This window comes from Vicugna pacos, chromosome 4 (assembly GCF_048564905.1).
Source record: "Vicugna pacos chromosome 4, VicPac4, whole genome shotgun sequence".
In the NCBI taxonomy this organism is placed as follows: Eukaryota; Metazoa; Chordata; class Mammalia; order Artiodactyla; family Camelidae; genus Vicugna; species Vicugna pacos.
In genome coordinates this window covers 72,578,350-72,603,971 of record NC_132990.1, presented here as the reverse complement: position 1 = coordinate 72,603,971, position 25,622 = coordinate 72,578,350, and the positions used below count along the sequence as shown (strand labels likewise).

The 25,622-nt window shown below is 43.2% G+C and overlaps 1 protein-coding gene and 1 long non-coding RNA gene across 6 annotated transcripts in view; one reads left to right on the top strand and one right to left on the bottom strand.

Annotated features, from left to right (window-relative positions):
- GARNL3 (GTPase activating Rap/RanGAP domain like 3) overlaps window positions 1–25,622 on the bottom strand; it is a 138,826-nt gene that overhangs the window by 33,952 nt on the left and 79,252 nt on the right. For all 5 annotated transcript variants that reach the window (XM_072960138.1, XM_072960140.1, XM_072960141.1 and 2 more), the window contains 10 exons: window positions 24,052–24,115; window positions 22,165–22,191; window positions 17,906–17,981; window positions 17,128–17,226; window positions 14,924–15,027; window positions 9,199–9,307; window positions 7,358–7,403; window positions 6,425–6,531; window positions 2,855–2,970; window positions 913–1,017 (listed from right to left, as the gene is read on the bottom strand). In XM_072960138.1, coding sequence (XP_072816239.1) covers window positions 913–1,017; window positions 2,855–2,970; window positions 6,425–6,531; window positions 7,358–7,403; window positions 9,199–9,307; window positions 14,924–15,027; window positions 17,128–17,226; window positions 17,906–17,981; window positions 22,165–22,191; window positions 24,052–24,115 — 853 coding nt within the window. The remainder of the gene's footprint in view (window positions 1–912; window positions 1,018–2,854; window positions 2,971–6,424; window positions 6,532–7,357; window positions 7,404–9,198; window positions 9,308–14,923; window positions 15,028–17,127; window positions 17,227–17,905; window positions 17,982–22,164; window positions 22,192–24,051; window positions 24,116–25,622) is intronic.
- LOC140696170 (uncharacterized) lies at window positions 13,387–24,464 on the top strand. The gene is made up of 4 exons (XR_012072277.1): window positions 13,387–13,463; window positions 19,173–19,232; window positions 22,631–22,735; window positions 23,517–24,464. It is a non-coding gene; the product is annotated as an uncharacterized lncRNA (long non-coding RNA).

The following is a 25,622-nucleotide window of genomic DNA, read 5'->3' as shown; positions in this document are numbered from 1 at the left end:
TTCCCATGCTGCCCTGTCACTGAAGATATGGAATGGAGTCAGTGGGACCTGGTGAAGCCCTCATGACCCTAAATGCATTCTGTCATTTCAGCTAATCAGTATACAGTGCTTTTCAAACCATTAGTATTGAAAAAAATCCTCAGGTCCCTCCTCCAACTTGACAAGTCAGAATCTCTGAAAGTAGAGTCAAGGTGTCTTTATAAATACAGACCAATGTTGGAGAGCCTGGAAACAGTGCACCTGTTTGGGGGCAAGTTTATCTTTGCCACTAAGCTTTCCTGATTGCCTTGGCTTCTGCTTTCAGGTCAGAACCTTATCTGCAGCTGGCAGCTCTCCTCCTCCCTCTTGTGACATGGGACCAAGGCAGAAAGCTGTGTCACTCCCGGAACTCAGAAATACAAATGTCACATAGGAGCAGGGCAAAAGGGAGTGATTTCCTCCAAAATCTGGGGTAAGGTGACTACTGGGAGCCACCTCACCAGGACAATGACTTCCCAGCAGTAGGGGAAACTCGGGTCTCCGATGGGGACACCGCCTTCCGCACTTACTCCTGCCGGGGAGGAGCTCAAGGTGCTTTCCCTAAACCGGCTCCTTACACTTCTGACAATTCCCAGGAGGCTGGCAAGCGGCACGTGCTCCCTTGACAAGAGGGAGCCCAGCCTGGGCCCTGCAGCCTCTCACTCCCAGCCCATGTCACTCCCTCCTCCACAGAGGCCTTCCTCTCACTCACAGCTGCACAGAACCACACCTACATGGTTATCAAAACCTCACTCGTGGTTCCACAATAATCCTGAGAGCAGTTACAGGGCTCTTCCAGGACTATGCAAACATATTCTTTGCAGGTGAACCACCTGGTTTGGATGGGACTCATGACTACATGTCTTGCAAAAAAGGTTTCAGAATAAAACCCACCTGCCCTATTCTAACAAACTCTGCCTGGCGGGCCTCCTCTTTCTTGCGCGCTGACTTGGGTGATTCTGGTAAGACGTCACTGAAAGAGCGCCTATTAAGCATGTTCTGAAACACAAAGACAAGTTATAAATTCCAAAATGGTTGTCAAGTCTCAGGCTTTGGCTTCTCTTAATGCACAAATCTATTTGTCCAAATGGGCCTACTTCCACCTTCTCTGTTCATTTGCTCAACAAGCATCTATGGAGCCCCCCTAAAGTGCCGGGTCTGTGCAAGATGCGAGGGATAAAGGAGGCAACGAGGAGAGCTGGCTCCATGCCACAGCTCAGAGCTCAGGCTCTGACAACCAGCAGAGCAGCAGCTCCACTCCTTACTAACTGCCCGACACTGTGATTGGGCCACCACGCCACACAGCTCTGAGGAAGCCCTTCGCAGGGAGGGCCACCCTTGGAACACGACCTCTCGAATCCTATGTAAATGGTATCCCCTGGAGTTGTGCAACTCTGTGGCCCTCTGGGTAACTTTGGGCAAGTGAGCTAATTTCTGAGTCTCAGTGTCTTTGTGTGGCTAACACCTGTCTCCGAGGGGTGTTACGAGGACCACAAGAGGAAATGCACATAAAGTGCTTGGGCACATACTCGGTGAATGTTCCTTTTCTTCCAGACTAGAGTCAGAGAACTGGGTGCGCTCATGCAACCAGCAAGTATTGGCTGAGCACCTGCTACTCGGCTGGATTTGGGGGACGTGATGCAGAGTCTACGGTGGAGACAGATTTAGTAACTGGTTACAAGACTGGCACATGGGATAGTTCTATGAGGATGAGGTATGGAGAGCGTCTAGGGGGCATTTAACAGAAGCACTTGGCTCCAGCATGGTTGGGGAAGCCTTGCAGTGTTTCAGCTGGGACCAGAAGGACATCACCAACTCATCTTGGCACCCTCTCTGCACCCTTCCCTGACTTCAGGGAAAAAAAGGGAACGAAGAGATTACCAATAAGCTTGCTCTTTAAGGCCCTGGGGTTAGTTTGGCCCCGTCCCTGTGAGTAGTCAGGGTGTACTGACCAGTCAGAAGTCAAGGGTACCTATAAATGGCGGGGGTCACTGAAAGGGAAAGGACTACACGAGCACCAGCTTGTTTTGATGTTCTCCGTCTCCCCTGGGCAGGCGCCTGAGACTGGATGCTGCGTTTGTGTACCTGAGTCGGTAGCAATTCCTTTTGCTGGAGTTTGTGAACGCACTGATTGCAGGGGAGTCTCCCCGTTTGTTCTGTGCTTCCTTGTTAAATGCGGGAAATGCTTCTACACGATGATGATTTTACTCTGCATGAATACTTGTTAGTCACCCTGACACGTGGTGACCTCACACTGAGTCTGGGGGCCTCCAAAGAGCACAGGTGCCCCTCGAGGTGCTGAGTTTCTCAACAGAGGTACTGGTTCTCACTGATGTGGATACACCTTCAGTCTAGGAAGCATCTGGCACCAAGTGGATTGTCAGTAAATGTAAATGCTTATGTCAGGGCCTGAAAATGGGAGTAGCCAGGAAATCTCGAAAAAACATAGAAAGCACTCAGTCTCTCCCCCCATTCCCACTTTGCCTGTCCATCAGCTCATGGCATGGGTAATGTTGAGCAGGACCACCAAGGACAGCCACCCCAAAAGCACTCTCCAGTGCCCCAGGGATTGCTGACTGACACTCATGCCCCTCAGCCTACACCTCGACTTCTACAGGCCTTGGCTTTATGCCAATCACGCTTCTGTATATGAACATTCAATGCTCCTTCTTCCCTTGGTGATAACGAGAGAACATTGCCCCTGGTGGCCATAGTCCAGTCTTGACAGCAAGGTTCAGGTGACTCCCGTGCTTTGCTAACCAGGACTCATCGCTGGGACTTGTGTTCTCAGCTCACATCCCATCAGAAGGAAAGAAGACCATGGACCCAGGGTTACCTTATGCAAATCTGGCATCAAATCCTGGTACAAGGATCGAATCAACATATCCAGAGTACGTCGACGTTTCTGGGCGAATGTTGGTGTTTCCAAAGTGGCTTTTTCACCATTAATTACTAAAATAAATCAAGTTATAAAGGGAGTTACAAATGTTAACGGGCTACTGAAGATGACTTTTTAAAGGAAACTCCTCACAGTAAATGCCACCCACTTTCCTAATACTGCTGTTACCCTTCGTTCACGGAAGAATGCTTAAAAACTCACTGAATCTCTCCGTACAAACCCACAGTCCATAGGTATGTCTATCTTACCTTTCCTGTTGGAGGGCAAGATTCCTGAGTAGAGGATATATCTAATCACCTGAAGACCTAGCACACACCCAACCTGCCCTCATCCACCATTCTACTCATTCCATTCATCCCACTCACCCATCCATCTGTCTATCCATCCATCCATCCACCCACTGATCCATCCATCCAACACATGGGCCAAACCACCAGGATACCATTCAATGGGATTAAATATATATTTGCTGTATTTTGTTGGAAAAAAATAACAATTGCCTAAGCAGAGTACTGGGATTCTTTCTTAATGAAAGTTTCTTCTGGAAGAAATAGCACGTAGTTTAGCAGACTACAAACACTAAGAGTTAAAGTGAAAAGTCCAGTAACACATTAGAGAACAGAATAAAGTGTTCAGTAGAGTTAGGAGTTTGAAGACAAGACAATTACGGGTTTGAATCCCAGCTGTGCTGCTATCTGTGCATTCTTAAGCAAATGATTTAAATTCTTGGGGACTCAATTTTCTACCTTGTGAAATGGCTGTAACCATATTTCCTTACAGGGTTGTTGTAAGAATTTGATACAATAGATATTAAAGAGCACAGAGCTAGGCTATCAAACTGAATAAATTTTAACCATTATTTTTCTCATACAGTGGGCCAGAGGCAGGACAGTGTTCACAGACTGAAAAATAAACTTCCTGGGGACAGGCATTTCCTCGACAGAATCTGTGTGCTGGGGGCTTGTTTGCGGCAAAACATTCTTAAGGAAGTTAAACTATACACGTCTATTGTTTCTCCAGTTCTGTGATTGGGAAGTTTTTGTTTGAGGGTATTTTCTCTTAAATACCCCAGAAAAATCCATTTTAAATGACTTGTTTCAGCTGAATAGGGGAAAAGGTAGAACATTTTTGTTGAAATGCCATTTCCTGTTATCTTGGAGTTTTCTACCCGGCCTGCTTCGTCCCTCCTGCTAAATCCACTTGGGAATTCAATGAGACTTCTGCTCCCTTGGCTTCTTCGACCTTTACTCTCAGGCCCTCAATCCCTCCCAATCCTTCCTGGCTCCAGGTTCCATTTCTTCAATCCCCTCTCCACTCACAACTTTTCGCCCCGCGAGCTTCTGCTGTATCCACCTTGCAAATCTTCAACTGGAGGTCACTGAACTCTTCCTTTCAGTTCACCTCACGCCTCTGGCGGTGCTGAAGAGAGTCACTCTGCTGACTGGCTGCATTTACGTCAACGGATTCCACTAATAAGCTGCATCCTTAATGTGGCTGAGCAATTTCTAACCCTTGGTTAAAGGACTACATGCCTGAGGTGGTTCCTTCCCTGCCACAGGCGCTCCACAAAGAGCACTTACTTTGGAGCCCCTGCTGTCAAGACCCGTTCAGCTTCTAGCTGCTAAACTACTCTCTGTTGCCAACCTTTGGATCCAGGTTGATTCTTGCTCTCTACCTGATCCTCTGGACTTAAAGCACATGGACCCCACAGCTGTAAGACTTGGGTGATTTCACACAGACTTTCAGATTTCTGGCCTATTTCCCAAACTCAGAATATCCGCCCCGCTGGGCTCACGCTCCTGATGGGCCTGAGCGGGCTGGGCAGAGTGGATGCTCCAGTTTACCTACTGCAGCTCCCCGCTCTCTGTCCACTTCGCTCCCTTGTACCCTCCACCCATCTCTCTGGGAATTTGAGTTTGTGACCCCTGTTCTAGCACTGAAATAAGGGGTAGAGATATAGGAAAGGAAGAGACAAAATCATCATCTTCTGCAAGTGATTTGAGAGTTTGCTGCTTTTCTTTTTCCTTTTTCTTTTTGGTGGGGGGAGATACTTAGGTTTATTTATTTATTCTCAGAGGAGGTACCGGGGATTGAACTCAGGACCTTGTGCGCGCTAAGCATGCGCTCTACCACTTGAGCTGTACCCTCCCACCCCAAGAGTTTGTGGCTTCTAATGTCAAGATCAGACATGACCCAGGGACCCTGGTGCAGGTCAAACGTGTGTGAGAACAGACCATGGAGGAAGCCCCCGGGAAGGCATCCTTCACTACTCTGTTCTCCAGAAAGTTCTGGAAGTGTGTGGAGATGCTGCAAGGGATTAGAGGGATTCTGCAGAGGGAAGACAGGTTATCAAGGGGCTTGGCTGGGACTGGGAGGCTTTGGTGACTAGAGTGAAGTGACACTCATCTTTCCAGTGTCAGCTGCTTGGGGAACTGCTGTGTACCTGCTGAGGGAGGGGTCGTATTCAGGGCTGTGAAGGGGAGCTGGGGAGCTAAGAAGACTATGGAGGGAGGACATGGTTGGTCCCTTGCCCTAGCCTGAGGGATTGGCTTCGGCCATGAGATAGGATTAAGACTGGAAGCTGAAGGAGCAATTGTTCATGAAGGACTCTGTGAGGCTCAGTCAGTGCTCCTTTGGGGACAAGTGACCAAGATGGGCTCAGAGCAGAGTGCTTCCAAATGCTCCAAAATTGCACAGAAACAGTGACAGCATTAGGCAAAGACTGTGTGTGTGTGTGTGTGTGTGTGGTGGGGGGTGAGGGGAGGCAGCCAGCAAAGCAGCTGCAGTGCCCAATGTGCCCAGAAGAAGGAGAGAAACAGCATCATCACAGAGGGGACAGACAGTGACATTGCCAGTGCTCCAGGGGCTGGCAAGCTGGACTCCCCACTCTAATAAGCACGGGGTAGTCTGGGGAGGGACGCAGCTGCTCTTGTGGTTCAGCAGATGGGGGCGTAGAGTCAGGTATTTGAGTGTTATCAGTGGAGCTAAAATCACCAGCTAATGAAGCCTGGGGTAGTCAGGTTCTGCATGCATCATATTCATTCTCTTGTCTGTGTCTCTCTCTGTCTCTCTGTCTCTGTCTCTCTCTCTCTCACACACATGCACACACACTTCCCCTAACAACTCTGCCTATCCCTAAGTACATCTTCATAACCACCCTCCGCTTCCCAATCTGACAAAGACACAGATACATATATAAGCGGAGATTCACAAATGGCCATGTCAGAACCCTGGGCAGAAAGGTAAATCTGAGGCTCCCCGGTACTGTGAGCAGGTGAGTGCAGACAGACATCAAGGCAGGTGTGCAGGACGGTAGGTAGAGATGAGGACTCAGGAGACCTTCACAACACTAACACAAAATGAAATGTTTCTCTCAAAGAATTAACAGAACATGGAATGCAATCAATACTTAACAATGATCTCTTCTTTACAGCATCCTAGGAGAACTGGAAGAAATGTATTCTGATGTAGAACAAGTTGCAAAAACATTTCAAAATTGAAACTTACATTTCACTAGCAAAAAGTCCCTGAATTCCTGGTGGTCTGTAAACACCGGTGGGGATGGCAGGGGTGGGCCAAAGAGCGGTACGCTTTCTTCTGAAAATATTTTCAGCCTGCATAGAGAACATTTCAGAATTACTTGGTTTTTCTTCAAAGATCACCAGTATTTGGACATTAAGTTTGTCCAGGTGCCTATGTGATGTGTTAGGAATACTCCTTCCACAGGAGGGATGCCTTGGCCACTATGCAGCAATCTTACGTGTTTCAGGGCAAAGGCCAAGTCTCCCTGAATCCTCTATGGTCCAACCCACCAGGCTGCGGGCAAGGTCAAGCACTCCAGGAAAATTAGCAAAGGCTGCCACTTGCACCCACTGCACACCAGGCAGCATACCTGGTATTTTAAGACATAGCATTGGCTGATTCTCACCAACCTGCCAAAGTAGAATCATTGTCTTCACTTTACAGACACAGCCTGAGGCTCCAAGAAGATAAACACTTTTTTTTCAAAGCCTCAAAGTTAATAAGTGACAGAGCTGGGATTCCAACCCAAATTTATTTGGTTCAAAGTTCATGCTCATTTCACAATGTCATGACACCTTTTAACAGATTAATTTTTGAGAACAGAAGGAAAAACAAGAGCAAAAATGTAGCCTAAGAAGAAGGGCACTCTTGTCAAGATCAAATCTATCAAGTTTGTGCCCACTGTAGGGTACAATAAAATTCCAAGCTAATGCTGACTCCTGGGTCTACTGCACAGAGCAATACAGTATGAAATGAGCTTTTCCTGAAGAGATGGTGGCCTTGAAGAAAATTCTATAAAGTGAGAATGCTCACATCAAATCAATCAAGAAATATGTATATCAAGTCTCATAAAATAAATGCCAAAATAATAAGTGAACAAGAGAATTAGAACAAGCAACTGAGATAGTCATTACTGACCTGTAATTGTCATTTTGTTGATCATACCTCACTAAGGCAAAAATATCTGTGATGATGGTTAAGGAAATTAATCAAAAACCCCGACACTCACAGTCAACAGCTAGTGCTTTGAAAACCCCGTGTGCAGAATCATCCTAGACCTGTCCCTTTGGGGTCAGGGCACCTGTCACTTTTAGGTTGAGATGGAAACTTGACTTCTGTAAAAGAGACAGCCCAGGAAGACATAGGTTCAACCTCTGCGTGCTCATCCTTTTGGGAAAGGGATACATCTTCAAATTGGTCAGAAAAGCAATAATAAATAAAGCTATTTAAAAAACTAAGCAGCCAACAAAGCAGAAAGAGCAATTCCTTTGCCTGGAAGTATAAACCATATCCCAAAATGAAATTAGTCATATATTTCATTTCACACATTTTGAAAAGAAAAGCAACTTAAACGTTTCCACTGTACACCTTCCTTCCGGCTTTGGTAGACAAAACAAACCCAAATAAACCAGTGTAGCTGGTGGCAGCCTCTCAGTAGAATCTACTATGCTTGCATCGGGCACACAGAGTCTAAAATAGTACCATCTGTATCCAGCTTTTCTTTCTTTTTCCTGTTCCCCCTCCCAACTGCAGCTTTCATTAGCTAGGGCTAAAAACCCATCATCCATCCCTCTAAGTGTTTCCACTCCTAGATTCCATGGAAAGAATCTGCATCAACTATCTGCTTGTCCCTTTCCAAAAACAAATGTGCCAAGCCCCACATCTCAAACTTATAATGAAAGGAAATTCTAAGAATAATGACTACCGCTCAGTCACTCTGAGTCACCTCCCTCCCCCTCCTGCACGGTACCTGGAGAAGTTTTCTTTCTGTTCTCCAAGAACTGCTATAGGAAGGGGGAAATATGAGTCCTAAATCCCAGTAAACAGAGCAAGACATCACTTATCATTCATGTGCAGGTGCACCCCCGTTTTCCTCCCTGCCCTCATGGCAATGTTTAGCTTTTAAAACATATGCTATAATGTTAGGTGACAATGAACAAGTGAAAGTGTGCAGAGCAATCTACATCCAGATGCAATGTCACAACGGTCTTATCTCCTAATGTTTTTACTGGAGTCTCCAGGAAACATGAATAGCTAGACCAGAATTTATTCTGAAAATGCCTATTAATGGCCCTTTACTAATTATATACAAACTGTAGAGGCACTACAGGTGGGTCTCACTGTCACAGCCAGGGACCCAGGCAACGGGGCCACAGCTGGGTATGTGCTGGGCTGGCCATGCTCAGGTCCCAGGCCTGTCTGACTGAGCTGGGCTTGAGAGAGAACTTCAGCAGGACTTTCCAGCAATCTGAGCTAACAAGGGATTAGAGGAAGCAGAGGGAAAGCACATAAAAATAGGAGAAATTCTATTATTTCTCAAATTTCAAGAGATGGTAATGCAGCAGCTATTCCCAGGGCTTAGAATCAACAAAGAAATATTATTTTGCTTTTTTATCTTAACTTGCAAGTTTTTAAATGTAAAGCAAACTTCTCAGAGGATTCACAACCTATAATTCTTCTAATTCATTTATTACTGATGGATGGCAGTAAGTTTCCCTCATTTCATAGGCCACCTGAAGAGAGGGAAGATAGTTCAGAAGTCGAGAATTCTCTGAGAGTGAATCCATCCATTACTGTAAAGGATGGAGAGAGAAGAGGGGAAAGTACGATGCTGAGGAAAAAGTCCAACACAGTGGGTCTAAGGATCTAGCAATGCAAAACAGTTACAATGTGCCAGTCAACAATAATGTTGGGTTTGAGGGTCATTTCCAGTCCAGTGAGGCTGGCTAAACTGGAGTACTGATACAGGCCCAGGATACGTGTGAAATGGGAGCGGATCATGGAAGGCTTAAAGGCAGGAGAAGGTTCCTCTCCTTCCTGGAACACGATGGTGACGATATCATTTCCAATGTGGCGCTTCCTTTCCACCTGGATGTAAACATAAACAACATCGCTGAGAAGGTCGCTCAAACACGGCACATTCACAGAGTTGAGACACCAACACGGCAGGACAAACCACAAGGCCCACAGAGCCCCGAGTTTCGGCCATCTTTGACTTCTTGCCTCCTCTATTTCTCCAGCCCAGTCTCCTGGCTCTCCCAGCCACCTCCCCTGCTCCTCTCCCATTTCCAGCCTGCATTTCCTTTTGTCTACCCTTTCTCAGAAGCCTCCTCATGGCCTCCTCGCCTCCGTCCTCTCACACTTTACTGCTCAGGCCATGTTCACCTTCACACTTACTTCATCTCCTTAGCCTGGCACTGCCTCGGAATTCTCTGGGGACTGGACTCAAACATGCATATTTTTATAAATGCCTTAGCTAGTTCTGAAGCATACATTTGGTGAGAACCATGGCCCTACCTAATCTGACCCCAGTTGACCTTTCCAAAATGATCTCCTAGACCTGTAGTTAGTGAGTCTTTCCTGTAAAAGCCCACACAGTAAATGTTTTTGACTTTGCAGATCACACTTCCTCTTCACAACTACACAGCTCTGCTGCTGAGGAGCAAAAGCAGCTATAGACAATACATAAATCAGTGGTCATGGCTGTGTTCTAATAACTTTATTTAATGAATCAAGCATGCTGAATTTGCCCTGTAGGCCACAGTTTGCCAACCCCCGTCCAAGATGTCTGCTTAATTGGCCAAACAGAATGATTTACTGTTCTCCACGGATCGCTCGTGTGTCCCTGTTCTACACCGTAAGCTCCAGGAGAACAGGATCCCTGTCTCATTCATATTAGACATTATTCTCATTTTGCAAATAAGGAAACTAAGGTTTAGAGACATTCTAATAATTTCAATTCAATTCAAAAAGGATTTTTGGCAATTATTTCTTGGATATGACACTAAATGCATAGCCAATGAAAGAAAAAATACATAAATTGGACTACATCAAAACTGAAAACTTCTGTGCACTAAAGGACATTATCAACAAAGTGAAAAGGCAGCCCACAGAATGGGATAAATATTTGCAAGTCATATATCCAATAATATACAAATAACTCCCACAACTCAACAACAACAACAAAAAAACTCGATTAAAAAATGGGCACATGAGTTGAATACACAATTCTTCAAAGAAGATATACAAATGTATAATAAAAACATAAAAAGATACTCAATATCACTCATTATTAGGGAAATGCAAATCAAAAGCACAATGAGATACCAGTTCACATCCATTAGGATAGCTATTAAAAATTTCAAAATAACAAGCGTTGTTACAAATATGAGGAAGCCAGAATTCATACATTGCTGATGGGAATGTAAAATAGTGCCACTGCTGTGGAAAATGTTATGGTGGTTCCTCAAAAAATTAAACACAGAACCACCATATGATCCAGCTACTCCACTTCTGGGTGAAGACTGAAGAAATGAAAGCAGGAGCTCAAACAATATTTGGACACCAATGTTCTTAGCAGCAGTATTCGTAATAGCCAAAAAGTGGAAATAACTGAAAAATCCACCAGTGATGAATGGATAAAGACAGTGTGGTGTAAACATGCAATGGAATAGTATTCAGCTTTAAAAAGGAAGGAAGTTCTGACACATGGTAGAACATGGATAAACCTTGAGGACATTACACTAAGTGAAATAAGCCAGTCACAGCAGACAGATGTTGTGTGATTCCACGTATATGAGGTTACTGGAATGGTCAGATTTATAGAGACATAAAATAGAATGGTAGCTGCCAGGGTCTGGGAAGAAATGTGGATTTATTGATTAATGGGTAGAGAGTTTCAGTTGGGGAAGATGACAAAGTCCTAGAGATGGACAGTGGTGATGGTTGCACAACAGTGTGAATGGACTCAATGCCACTGAACTGTACACTTAAAAGTGGTTAAAATTGTAAATTTTATGTTATGTATGTTTTACCACCATAAAAGTAAGTAATTATTGATCCATTAACTGATGAATGGATAAACAAAATGTGGTATATAGCTATAAAGTGGAAAATTATTCAGCAATAAAATGCAATGTAATACTGACGCATGCTACAACATGGATGAACTTTGGAAACATGTTAAATGCAAGAAGTGAGTTACAAAAGACCATATATTGCATGATTTCATTTATATGAAGTGTCCAGAACAGGCAAACCCATAGAGAGAAAGCATATTAGTAGTTACCAGGGGCTGGGCAGGCATGGAGTGGGGAGTAATGGCTAAGTGGGGAGGGGTTTCTCTTCAGGGTAATAAAAATGTTCTAAAATTGATTGTGGTGATAGTTGAATAACCTTGTGAATATACTTAAGTGGGTGAATTGCATGGCATATGAAATATATCTCAATAAAGCTTTAATTAAAAAAATTAAAAATTAAAAAATTCCTACTATATACCAGGAACAAAGCCGACAAAAATCCTTGCCCTCATGGGGCATACATTTCAGCAGGAGCAGAAAAAGAATTACACAAAAAATTACAGAGTAAACATAATAAACAGTGTCTAAATAATTCGTGTAACATTAGGTGGCAAGCCGTGCTATGGAGGGAAGAGAGCTGAGTAGGGAACGAGGGTGCTGGCGGCAGGCGTGTTGCTGCTCTAAATTCAGCCACAGGGTCAGTTTCGCAGCTGACATTTGGGTAGATCTGAAGCCGTGAGTGAGTGAGCCAAAGGGTGGCCAGTAGAGAAGAGTTCTAGGTAGAAGGAAGGGCAACGAAAGATTGTGATGTGGGACGGAATCTGGTGACTGAGGAACCCGAAAGGCAGCCAGTGTGACTGGAATGGAGGAAATAAGCCGAGCAGTGGGTGCTGAGACCAGAGAAGGAACAGAGGTCACTCAGGGCCTTGCAGGCCACTTTAAGGATCTGGCTTTGACTCTGAGGGAAGCGGGAGCCACTGGAAGGCTTGGGAAGAGAAGCAACATGCTCTGCTTTGCATTTTAAAGAGTCACTCTGGCCAATTGAGAAACAGTCTGTCAGGGAACCAGGGTGAAAGCAGGGAGGCAAAGAGGCATCTACCGCAGTAATCTCACAAGAGATGGTGGGGGCTCAGACTGGAGTGCCACCAGGTGACGTGTGGGAAGATCACAGGTGTAATCTGAAGAGAGCCAACAGGATTTCCTGACAAATTGAATATGGGATAAGATAGAGAGGAGTCGAGAATGACTCCAAGATCATTTTGCCCCAGAAACTGGAAGAACAGAATAGCCATCAACAGAGATAAGAAAGACTGCGGGAGGGACAGGTTTGGAGGAGAGTCGGAGTTCAGTTTTGGACATACTAGGTCTGAGACGTCTGGGCCAGTGGAGGTGTTGAGAAGGCTGCATATTTGGGTCTGGAGTTCCTGAGAGGGCTGGCTGGGATGTTAGTTTGGGTGCTAGCTATTCAGAGCCATGAAACTGGATTAGATCATTAAGGGATGAATGAGTGTAGAAAGAGAAGAGGACCAAGAACTGAGCCCTGGAACAACGCACAAAACCTGCTCAAGATCACAGAGCTAGTTGGTGGCAGAGCCAGGATTTGGCCCAGATCTGGCTGATCGCAGAGCCTGTGCTCTCATCTGGTACTTGCTGCCGTCGGGGTCCAGGGTGCTGGGAGACTGGATGTTAGCGGTGTTGGACATCGCGGGATGTTGGGGAGAAGAAGCCCAGAGAGGCAAATATCAACACCCCTTCCCTCGCCCCCGGTGTGGTTCGGTATGGTGATGGAGGAGAGAGATGGAAGGAGTTGCTGTAATACCGGAACCCACAAAATCTTTGTGAAAGTTTGCTCCTTCATATCAGATTTGGAATGTGGCTCTGACTGCTCCACTGGTGTATCAGATGTTAGGAGTCAAAAAGTCAAGAAGCTTTTAAGAGCCAGGCTGGCATCTGACTTATTGGCTATTACCTTAGGCCCCCAAGAGACCATGACAGGGACAGAGAGAGGCTCACAGGTAGTGGTCCTTCTCTGCTGTCCCACGATCAGGCACTGGTAAGGTTCGCTATCATTCTGCATTTCTCTGTCTCTCTCCCCACCTGCTAATAAAGACAATGTCACAGCTGTGATTTTCCTCCTCTCTACCACTGCCGGGCAAGCAGAGGACCTGAGCACTACCAAGATGTTGAGAACACCAGATCCAGCTGGGGACATTTCAGTGCTGCTGGTAAGCACGTTACCTTGTAACATGATAACAGCCCATCCAAAAGGTTAAAGACTTGAGGTAGGCAAAGGTGAAACTGTCACATGCATTCCTCCTGTCTCCATGGCTAATGCCTTTATCTGTCACAGAACATGGGCAATTTTGGTGACTGGACAGGGCTGCAAAGGTTGGAGGTCGGGGAGGAGGATTGTAAAATATTTCAACGAAGTTTTTCGCTATTATTGTTGAGATACAATTCATGATGATTGGGAAGGCCAGCTTGGTCTCTTTTCTCCACGTGATCCCAAGATCCTAAGAGCTTCAGGTCCTAAGAGGTGGAGGCTGGTAGTGATAATACAGGTAACTTAAATCACGCAAAGGAAGATGCCTTGCAGAAAGGCACTCTGAGCCACTAAAGCAGGCTTCCTGGGTCGAGGCACTTCCCGCTTCTACCTGTCCTTCCCCAGTTAGCATAATATCAAATAGGCTTAAAACCTCCAGTAGGTCTCCACTGCCTGCAAGACCATCCACCAACTCCTTATTCCAGGCCCCAAACCATCAAACAGAACTGGCTTTTCCTGACCCCCTAACCCCGGCCATGTCCCCAAAGTACCTTTATATCTTATGTCCATAACACATTTTAGCCCAATGATCTGCTTTGTGTCTCTCCCCCTCACTGAAGTCTTACTGAAATAAGAATCATAAGTGTTCAGAAAAAAGCCTTTTTAGCCCATCATATGCACCCTCTAGGTTCAAGTTTCTTACAAATCTTTGTTGAACAACTGTCCATCCATGTTTGTGACATTTACTTATACAGATGCCTTCAATGTGTAAAAAAATGGACAAGATTCTAATAAAAAGTTAACCAGAATCCCCAAATCCTTCAAAACCCAGCAACATATATCTTTGCCATATCTCAATTTTAACAGATTGAAAAATTTTCTCCTGGAAATGGCTAATCTCTGGGGTGTGTAAAGAGTGTTCTCAGCTAGTTTTTTCCCAACAAGGCACAGGCCGCGCAGACACTCGTGTTAACCTGCATTAACCTGAAAAAGCCTTGCCAACCATTACTCAGGAAACACTTGTTTTATGTCTTAGAGAGTCTCATTCAGACAAGACACAAGGCACACAGAGAGAAGTCACAGAGAAAAGGCTACACGTATGCAAAACAGCCCATCAAGAGTCTAGAAAACCACACACACACAGGCGCGCACACACACGTTCACACAGATACGCATCCGCATGATTACCCCTAATCCATTATTCTCTTAAGGGGACAGCACTGATGAGGGTAGTTCTTCCTAAGGCTTCTTGAAAGTTCAAACATACAGACTGCAAACAACATCCCAAAATTGGTGCCTGAAGTTTGGTTCGTATATTAACAGATTGAGTCTGTAATTCTATGAAATCATAGCAATGTTTTCTCCACATTGAGGCCACTGTTGGATGGTTTGTGTGTTCTCAGAGCCGGTGTTCACACGTACCTGCTGTTTGTTCTCTTTGGAATATGGCAACATGGTAGAAATATGAAACATGATCTCATGCCCTTGGTATACGGTATAAACGGAATGAATCCCTGTGGTGTCATCTGTAAAATACAATACACATTTAGTGGGCACAGACGATTCTGAGGCCATAAGGAAACAGTCTTTATCGTCAGACTAGGGGAATGCAGCACAGTTAGTGCATCCCAAAGATCACTCTGATTATCCCCTGGAGTCGAAGCAACAGTACGGATCCCTCTCCCACGGCAAGACTCCTGCCCACACGGGGGACCTCTTCGTCCCCCTCTAAGCTTGCTTGCTGTCTGATTTATGTCTTGTCTTGGAGCAGAGGAGGTCGTGAGAAGTCTAGGCCAAAAAGGAGAGTATGTTACAATTCCTCGTCTTCTAGTTACTTCTGGGGTCCAGGGCAAAATTAACATAAGATGACATACAAATAATTACCATCTACACAAAACAACCATCCCTGGCAGAATTGTATAGTGATTAAAAGCATGAGCTTTGGAGTTAGACTTGGATTCAAGTTCTCATTAGTTATGTTCCTTTTGACAAGTGACCTCACCTTTCTCTGAGATTCAGTTTCTTAATTTGAAAATGGGGATAAAAAATAGTATCTAACTCCTAAGGATGTTTACAAGATCACACTGGCAGAGTGTGTGGCCAGAACAAGGGCTCAATGGATGGTAGTTATGGCCCTGACAGAGAGGCTGAGAGTGGGCGGCGGGGATGATGGATGTGCAGGCCCTCCAGGGTTCACCATGTGCACACGTAGCTTGTTGGAGTGAAGCTGGGGTCTGCCAGTTAAGTCACTCACAGTGAAGTTCTCACAAATTGTCTAATCTTTTGGTATTCAGAATTGGTGAAATGACCCCAGAGTGAGCTGGTGGAGAGATGAGGCCGCTGGAGGATAGGGGTACCCGATCTGAAGCCTATCAAATTTAGGCCAAATGAGCCTCACATCACCTGCCTGGCTTACTGCAAGGACTGGCTGTGAAGATCATGTAACATGACGGATGTAAAAGCGCAGGGAAAACTAGAAATGCTGTACGATGATGAGATAGCATGTGATTCCAAATCTAAGCTTGTGATCTTATCTACCTTCACCCCCTTGGGCCCCGTCCCCCAACTGCTTCCCCTGAGATGCTCCCAGTTCACCACTGGAGCTGCCATCCATCCAGCTGCCCAAGCCTCAAACCCAGGTGTCCTCTGGGATTGCCTTTTCCTCTCTATCTCCCATATTCAATCAGTCACGGGGAGAGCCTGCCAACTGCACCTTTAAAATGGCTCTTGAACCAGTCTGCTCCTCTCACTTCCAACCTCCCACCGCCTCTTCAGCCAAGGCTGTCATCATCTCTTGTTTGGACTTTGCAACAACCTCTTAACTGCTCCTTCCTCTAACTATCCTTTGGACCGTTCTCTGCTCTGCAGCCACTATGTTCCCGCAAAGATGTAATCTGATCCCATCACGCCCCTACTTAAAATCCTTCAATGGCATCCAATTCGATTCAGAATAAGATCCAAAATTCTTTGTGTGATCTCAGACTCCCTGTGAGATCACCCCTCCCCACTCTCCAGTCCCTCTGCTCTCTCCAGCCATAAAGGTATTCTCTTAGTTTCTAGAACATATCCTGCTCTTTCCTGCCTCAGGGACTTCACAAATGTTCTCTGCTTGGAATTCTCATCTCCCCTCAAATTACTCCTACTCACCTCTCCCTTGCGGAAGCCTTCTCTAATCCCCCAGATTAGGCAAAATGCCTCCACAGCACTCTACTTTTTCTTCTTAGTTCCTCCAAGTACTAAATTATTTGATAACTATCTGTTTAATGTCTGTGTTGTCCACTGGACTATAAGCTCCTAGAAAGGCAGGGACCATGTTCTGTATCCACTGCTATATTCTGGAGTCGAGCACAGTCCTGGCAGACAGAGGTGCTCAAGAGTAAGGAGTCATGGGCAGACCACAACTCCTGCCACATCTGGGGCTGTGATGGCTGGTTTAGTCTCGTAAAGCTCAGTGGAGCCACCAAATGCATCCAGTGACCCTGTGTCAGGCTAGGTGTGAAGTCTGAATTCCCTCCTCCTCTCTAGCCCAGCCCTTCACCCATCTTGGGTACAAATTCAAATTCAGATTAGGCTGACTAACAAAAATTATACAAATTACAACAGAACAGATTAAGTGGCAAGCTTACTTTTGGTGTCCAGACCACCACGGTAGCCTGTCCAGCCCTTGAGAGTGATGGTGTCACCCAGGAGATTCAAAAATTTTTGAAAAGCATCACTTCCGATTTCTGAAAGAAGAGGTCAAGCATGAAGAAAGTACAGTGTCAACAAGTCCTTGTTCTCTAACTATGCACTGAAATCACTTGAAAATTAACCAGGGCTTGCAGATGTGTGCAGCAGGCAGACAGAATAAGAAATCAGGTTTCCCTCTTCTTGGAGTCCATGCCGGAGGTCCACAGTTCCCAGAATCTGAGCAAAGGAAAACTACAGAATCAGAGTAACCAACCTGACCACTTCCAGACTGAGATCATATGTGTCTAGTGTTGCAAAATGAAAAAATTGTTACTACTTCCATTTATAATAAACAGGTCTTTACTATGAAAAGTGCTAAATAACAGGAAAATAGCACCGTTTTATAATTCTCTCAAGCATAAAAATCAAAGAGAAAATATCTTCCTCTGTTCCCGAGACTATGTTGAACCAAATCCCATGTAATTTTCAGTTAGACTGTATCCTCAGTGCCAGTGCCTGGTTACAAATTTGGTCACCAACAATCATTTGTCAAATGAACGAAACTGGGCAACAGCTTCCCTACAAAATTTACCCTGAAAATGTACCCTACAACTTCATAAAACTACTGGCTGTTTCTTTGAAATAGAGACTCCAACTCAGCAGGTAAGTTTGGATTGTCAAAACGGCAACAAGGCAGGACGGGGTTTCTGTCAGAAGAAAGGAGGAGATACTCACCATTGCTGAACATGTCATCATCAGTGAGCTGCCCATCTTTGGCAAAAAGAACCCCAAACTTGAAATTCACAGAGCCCTTACAATAAGACAACAAAAGGTGTTGAATTTAATTTTATCATCAAAGCACACATAGCTATGAGATATGCTGTTTGTTATTTAGGAAAACTACAGTGACCTGAATGGCTACTTGGGGGATTACTTCCTCTCCATCACAATTTTGACCAATATTAATGATAATCATCCCTTTATTTTTACAGATTTTTATAGCTTACAAAGGAAACGCTGTGCTTTTATGTGAGTTCACTTGAAATTTCATTACTAATGGTGTCTGCAGGATACCAGGTCCATCCTGCGGCAAAATGGTGCTCAAAATAAATAGCCCACAGGAACTCACAGGACTGGCACTGCCTTCTAATCAACCTATAGCAGTCTTCCAGAGCCCAGTTAGCAAAGGAAAGCTCAGTGTGGCTCAAAACTTAACACAACAATCTCAGGCTGATATCTTGTGGACTCTTTCACAAATGGAAATGGAGACATAGGCAATGTATTCTAAAAGCTCCATGTGTGTTACAGCTTGGGAAGCCATGTTCTCTCCTGGGGGGCCCTCTCTACACAGTGGACAAATAAACCCTGGGTTTCAGGACACTAACAAGACTTTATCAAACAGCTAACCTTTCAGGAACATCACTAGTATTGTTTATTAACTTTTTCCCTACCTATCTTTGCAGCTGATAGTTTATCACTATATTTGGGTGGAATTGGGATAACTGCTCCTAGCCAAGAAGGGGCAGGATCAAATAAGAGTCTTGGCCACACAGCTCTCAGGGAAGCTCTGAAAGGTGGCAACCATTGCTCATGTCTCTTCAGATACGTTGTAACGAGTGTTTTTGTTGTTCTAGCAAATATCCCCTTAGTAAGGAAACAAAATTGAGAAATAAAGAGATCAGCTACTTATTTTTCAAAATTTGGTAGATCTAAAGAAAACTATGAGAGGAATACACCAAATAGTGAACAAGGGTTCCTCAAGGGAGGGTGTAAGTGGCAAAATGGGGGAGCTTTCATGTTTTCTACTTATACATTACTGTATTGTTTGTCACAATGGGCACATGCAGGCACTCTGTGGGTGCTCAGTAAATATCTGTGAATTAATGAGTAGAGTGATTTTGAGACATAAAAACTATATATAGCATAATCCTAATCTTACATCAAATGTAACAAACATAAATATCAAAATGTGATACTATACCAGTATTTGTTTTCTCTTTAGGAAAACCACAGTGACCTGAATGGCTACTTGGGGGATTACTTCCTCTCCTCCAGATTATAGGTGATATTTTCCTTTTACCTTTTGTGCATTTCTGTACTTTTTCAAATGTTTGCCAGAAATGTGTATTAGTTTTATTTTTTGCCTTTACAAATTATACATGGAGTTCATGAATTCTTCAGCAACATGCGTGATTCATACATGGATAATATATAGATGAAAATGTAAGGGGGGAGGATATAGCTCAAGTGGTAGAGCACATGCTTAGCATGCACAGAGTCCTAGGTTCAATCCCCAGTACTCCAAAAATAAGTAAACAAACCTAATAACTTCCCCTCCCCCAAATAAATAAATAAATAAAAATAAAAAAAGAAAATGCAGATGTCTCCTTTTGCCTGCTCTCTGCCCAAAGCAACTCCTGTCAACAATCTGGGGTACAACCTTTCAGCCACCTTCCTTGCATTTGCATCACCTAGTTCAGGAATCAGCTGAGATGCCCTGGCCTCAGAGAAACCTTCCCTGTTTGGTCAATGTGTAAAACCTACTCCTTAACCCATGTCTCTTACCTTGTTTACTTTCTCCACAGCTCTTGGGGCTGTCGATAGTACTGTATTTATGTTTGTTTGTTTACCTGCTTAGTTTGCCTTTATCCAGATTGTAAGCTCCATGAAGAAGGGACCTCATCTTGTTCATCAGTGTATCCCCCAGTGCCTCAAATAGTACATGGTACACCCACAGCGAAAGCTCAGGAACATTTGTTGAGTCAATCAATGAAGTGGCTGAATGAATTATTCACAATGAGTGAATGAATGAATATACATAGAAATCTTTGTTCATAAAAACAACTGGGATTATGCTGTTAAGTGTTGCCCTGTGAACTACTTTTTGTTTTCAGTAAATACTATGTCATGGAAATCTTTCCATGCCAGTAAATAAAGGTCTATCTTATTCTTTTTAATGGCATCATGGTATTTCATAATTCATTCAATCAATACATAATTCACTTATTCAACTAACAAATTTACTGTGTTCTCTATCTGCACTGTTTGAGGCTCTGAGGATACAGCAGTGAACAAAACTAAGCCCCTGGTTTCATGGTACTTACATTTTAATGCAGGCAACAGACAAAAACTAAATAAACGAAAATATATATGTTAAGAAGATAAACAAGGATGCTTCCATATCTTGGCAATTATAAAGAATGTTGCTGTTAACAGCGGGATATATATATATCTTTTCGAATTAATCCTTATTTTGTGGTTGGCTTTATTCCTTTGATAACTATTTAAGTTTAAAAATAAAAGGCTAAAGCTCTAAATGTTCTTAGAAACAATGAACAGCACATATATGTAAATTAAAAAATATGTGCAGTATATTGTGTATATGTATTTACATGCAATATATTGTATATGTGCAGTCAAATTTTAACAATTCTACCTAATAAAACTGAAAAATTAAAAAAAGATAAATTGTAGAATAGATAAACAAGATTACACTGTATAGCACAGGGAAATATACACAAAATGTTATGATAAATCACAGAGAAAAAAATGTGACAATGAGTGTGTATATGTCCATGAATGACTGAAAAATTGTGCTGAACACTGGAATTTGACACAACACTGTAAAATGATTATGAATCAATAAAAAATGTAACCCCCCCCCCAAAAAAAAGATAAACAAAGCAGTGTAGAAGGGCAGTGGGTGTGCTGTTTTAGATAGGGTGACTAGGGCAAGCCTCTCTGAGCAGAGATGCTAATCAAGTAAGGGTGTGACCCACGAGTCATCTGGGGAAGAGCCTCCCTGCGGCGGAAACAGCAGGCTTCCCGAGGAGGTGAAAGAATAAGCAAGTCAACATGGTCAGTGTGGAGCAGAGGTTGGAGACGCGGCACCGGCCACGTCGTGCAGGCCCTCGCAGGCCATGGTAAGGACTCTGGACTCCACTTTGAGTGGGATGGGAAGCCACTAAGTTCTGAGCATGGGGATTACCTGACCTGACATTTAAAATTTTTTAAATTTAATTTTATTGTTATTTTTTATCTTGGGGGAGGTAATTAGGTTTATTTATTTATTTATTTTTAATGGAGGTACTGGGGATTGAACCCAGTACCTTGTGCATGCTAGGCATGTACTCTACCACTGAGCTATACCCTCCCCCTGATATGTTCTAAAAGGACCATTTATTTGGGTATGACATGAAAACTATAACAGAGGGTAAGCGAGGAAGCAGAAAGAAGAGCTGGAGATTCTGCATTGCCCAGGCAAAAGACGATGGGGCCGGTGTCGATGAATTCGAGTGGTTGTGGTGGAAGCACTGAGAAATGTTTGAATTAAGGGTATATTTTATTTTATTTTATTATATTTTATTTTATTTTATTTTATTTTATTTTTAGGGGTATGTTTTAAAGTAGTGTCCACAGAACGTGCTGTTGGATGAGATATGGGGTGTGACAGAAAGAGAGGTGTTAAAGATGTTTCCAAGTTTGGCCTGAGCAACTGACGGATGTTACTGCCATTTACCGAGATGCATAGTGTACACACACTCTCATTTATTTACTCAAGTGTCTATTGATAATATTTTGGACATTTCTCTATGTCAGTTATGTACTTGGAAAACCCAACGTATTTTTTTAAAGTGAGACAACAGGGAATGGAAACATGCAAATCACACAGCATTCTGTTAAGTCAAGTGTGCTACTAAAGTACCCTATCTTGAAAAATTCATTACCTACCCATTAAGGCTTGAATATTTCCAAGCAGAATATTTAAGCTGCTTGATTGTTTTTATATCTTTATAGCTAGCTGCATAGAAAATTCTGAAATATACCCAAGAAAATATGTCAGTGTAGTCTTTCAGTGATAAGAGACTCTGGCTGTGCAAATCCATGGAGAGGTCTGAGTGGGAGAAAATATTGGGTTCCTGGTACAGGAGAAGCTCATTTATAAATATGGAGGCAGAACACAGTAGAACCAAGCAACTCATGAGATTACTTACCTCTTGTTCTTCAAGAACCAGCAAGTCCTGTCAAATGAAGTTCGAAAAGTTATGTCTGTGCTTAATAGTGATCATTTTATGTTGACTTTCTGTGAAAGCCAAGCTTCAGTCTACTGACACTTATACCACTTTTTTCCCTCCAAGTGCTTAAAAAATTCAAATTTAGCTCTACAGGTTTTTTAATAAAATATCTGGTCATTTAGGAAAGGCATATTATACCACAACTATTCGGGAAGAAAGAAGATGCATCAAAGTGGGAAGAAACACACAGTCAGGTTTCTCTACCCATTTAAAGCTAGCTTATCACATGCTGCTTCTAGAAAGATTTTACCTGAGAAAAACATTACTACAGTACAGCAGCAAGCAACAGACAAATAACATTTTAAAATAGCATTAGCCACCTTCCCCTTGGTGGAAAGATGCCTTTTTTATAATGCAATTGGCTTATTTTCTGTTTACTTTTCAGATCCAGTGATTTCTAAGAACTTGTTTCCCTACACCTGAAGTCTGTCGCTCAAGGCTTCCTAGGGAAATCTACAGACACCTGATGACAGCTGTAGAACCACTGCTTGTAAGTTGCGTGCGCACGTATGCATCCTCACGTGCACAGAGGATGGAGGGAAAGCTCATGAATAGCTCCTTGTTAAGAAAAAGAAAGTTGAAATACAAAAGTAGGGATAGTGAAAGTGCCTTTTGCTTGGTAAAAAGCCAGCATCAAGTTATGCTATAAATAGGCAGAAGGTTGCTGTATCTGGTTTTCTTGTCCTCTTTAATTTTGTTGGGGAGAGAAAGCAGATAACGATGACTGAGCAATGGTGAACTCTCTGCGCAGAGGGAATCTTCTCAGCAGCAAGATGCAGAAGGAAGCATCAGAGAGGATCCAAGGGTTTTAGGGCCCAGGGTCTGACTGTGGGGTCACATCCAGGTTCCAAGAAGGAAAGGATTAAGTATGATAACCTGGACAAATGAAGTAATCAAGGCAGACTGGTCCTGGCATATGTGTAATTCTACTTTGTTTGTAAGTTTGCTCCAGGGAATTACTTCTAAGCATATTATGGCTTAAAGTTGATTAAAGTTTAACCTAACACATCCACTTTTGCCTCGTTCCTTCCGGGGTTGAGTCAGGGTACAAATACTATTTAAAAAATTAAATTAAAATAAAAGATACGGGAATTCACAATTCTATATATTTGGGGTAAGCTAAGTTGAGAGCCAGTAACTTTATTGTAAAAGCTAACTGTGCTGAGAAGGTATGCAAGCAAAGATTGCTCAATCTTCCACCTATCCTTCTCACACTGTTTGAGTCATTTCCCTAAAAACCAGATTTAAGCACGATGCTCCTCTGCTTACAGATTCTACTGGTTCCCTGCTGCCTCCCGGATAGAATCCAACCTGCCTCTCCAGTCTCTTCCCGTGTCACCCTGCCCTGGCATACCAACTCCTTGATGTTCAGCTGTGATGCATAACTGTCACACCATTAGTGATGTCTGTGTTTATCAGTTTCAAGGGGAGAGTTTCAAAGTGAAATTGATTGCAACTGCAAGACAAAAATTTGGCTGACATTTTTCTGATAAGATCATTACCTGGATTATGACTCTAAACTTTTTTTCTCCCGAGGTAGACTGCTTTCCCCTAAAAGTAAGTCCTAAGAAGACAGGACGGCTTTATGGACACTTTCTATCCCCTGAATTTCTGAAAACTACAAATTCCTAGCCTCTGTCTTTGATCACATCAGAATCTCAGGTGGGAGGTTCTGCATGATGAAGTATTCAAAGCTCCACTGGTGATTCTGGTTGGTATCCTAGGCTAAGAATCGTTGATGATCGGTCAGTTCTAATCTAACATTGTATCAAATTTATACAATTATAAAGCATAAGCTTCTGTTACCTTTTGTATCTCAGGATGAAAAATTTCCCTGGGGCCTTTCTCAAATTTGTCCAGATTCATGGCACTGAAATAGAACAGAGAGAGCCACAGTGTGGTGGAAACTTAAATAATGTGAACCCAGTCTCAGTTCTTCAGAAAAGCTAAGTAAGTTCTTCTAGAAGATCATCACTGGATTCCTTGGAGGGCCACAGGAGGTACAAAGCACCAAGGGAGTGATCAATGAATGAATATATGAGGGTACCAATCACATTGGCTGTCCCCTGAGCACTCTCACAGAGTAAGAGATGGGGGGAGGAATTAAGAGCATGTTTCAGGCAATCTTGACTAATCTTCATGATTCTTACTTTTATTTACTAAAAAAGTGAGTCATTGTCATTTACATAGCAATAAATAATAAATTGAAATGTAATTAAGATGACCTGACATGTCTTTCTTCATTTGGCAATTCCTCTGCCACTTAGGGCAAAAAGCCGCCCCTAACAGGATTATTCTTTTATGTTTTGCGTTGGATAAGCAAAGTACAAAGCAGCGTGAATTTCTTTGAGCCAAGGTTCCTCTAGAGGTAAAATAAGGAAATTGAACTTGATCTCTAAGGCCCCTTTCAGCAAGGGGTTCTCATATTTGTAAATGCAAGGCAAAAATAATAGCTAATATTTATAGACCATTTATACCAAGCATCCTGCTAAATGCTTTACATGGATTATCTCATTTAGTCTCTATGAGGTAAGTACTATTGTACCCCCATTTTAAGGATGAGGAAATTGAGGCTCAGAAGTTAAAGAACTATCCAGGACCACAAAGCTCTGAAGTAGTGGAGCCAAGATTTGAACTCCGGCTTATCTAACTCCATAGTATTGAAATTTTAATTTCCTTTTAAGTTTTCAAGTTTATGATTGTAACAAATGATAATAAAATCTTTTCTTTTATTGGCAGCAACCAGAGAAGCTTTAATCTGTATCTTTAAAAATACTTCCCTGCTGCAGCTTGCTCTGGCTATGAGTGGTGGGCTGAGAAGTGAAGGCCAACTCACATAACTACATGAAATTACAACTCAATGAAATCCCTAGTCTTTAAATATACAGAAGAAAGGAGCTGGAGTAACTTCTTTTTAGAAGAAGAAGTGAAAAAGGATTTACAGAAATTTAAGCCAATATAATTCAAAGTGTTACTCTCAAAGCAAGTTAAGATTTAGAAGCAGAAATATACTTCTGTGCTTAACAAAAATGTTAACCTTTTCAGTGATGCTCTGTTAGCTCGGGCTTCAGACTGCTCAGGAGAAAAGTCAGGAGGCCCCGAGCAGAGAGGAGAAAGCCTGCAATTTGGAGACCAAGTCAAGCTTGAAAATGAAATTTAAAATTTTGTACTTCTTAATATCAGTGCCCTTTCATTAGCCAATTACAATCCTTAACTGACAGTCAAGTTTGTCACTCCAAGAGACATTTTGGCAAGTATAAAGTCGTAGGTGGGAATATCAAAAACACCATCTCCTACCACCTCTTGGCTGCAGAAGAACAGAGACTAAATCGCCAGGGCACCGGGATAAGCTTTCAGATTCACACAGTATGGCCCTA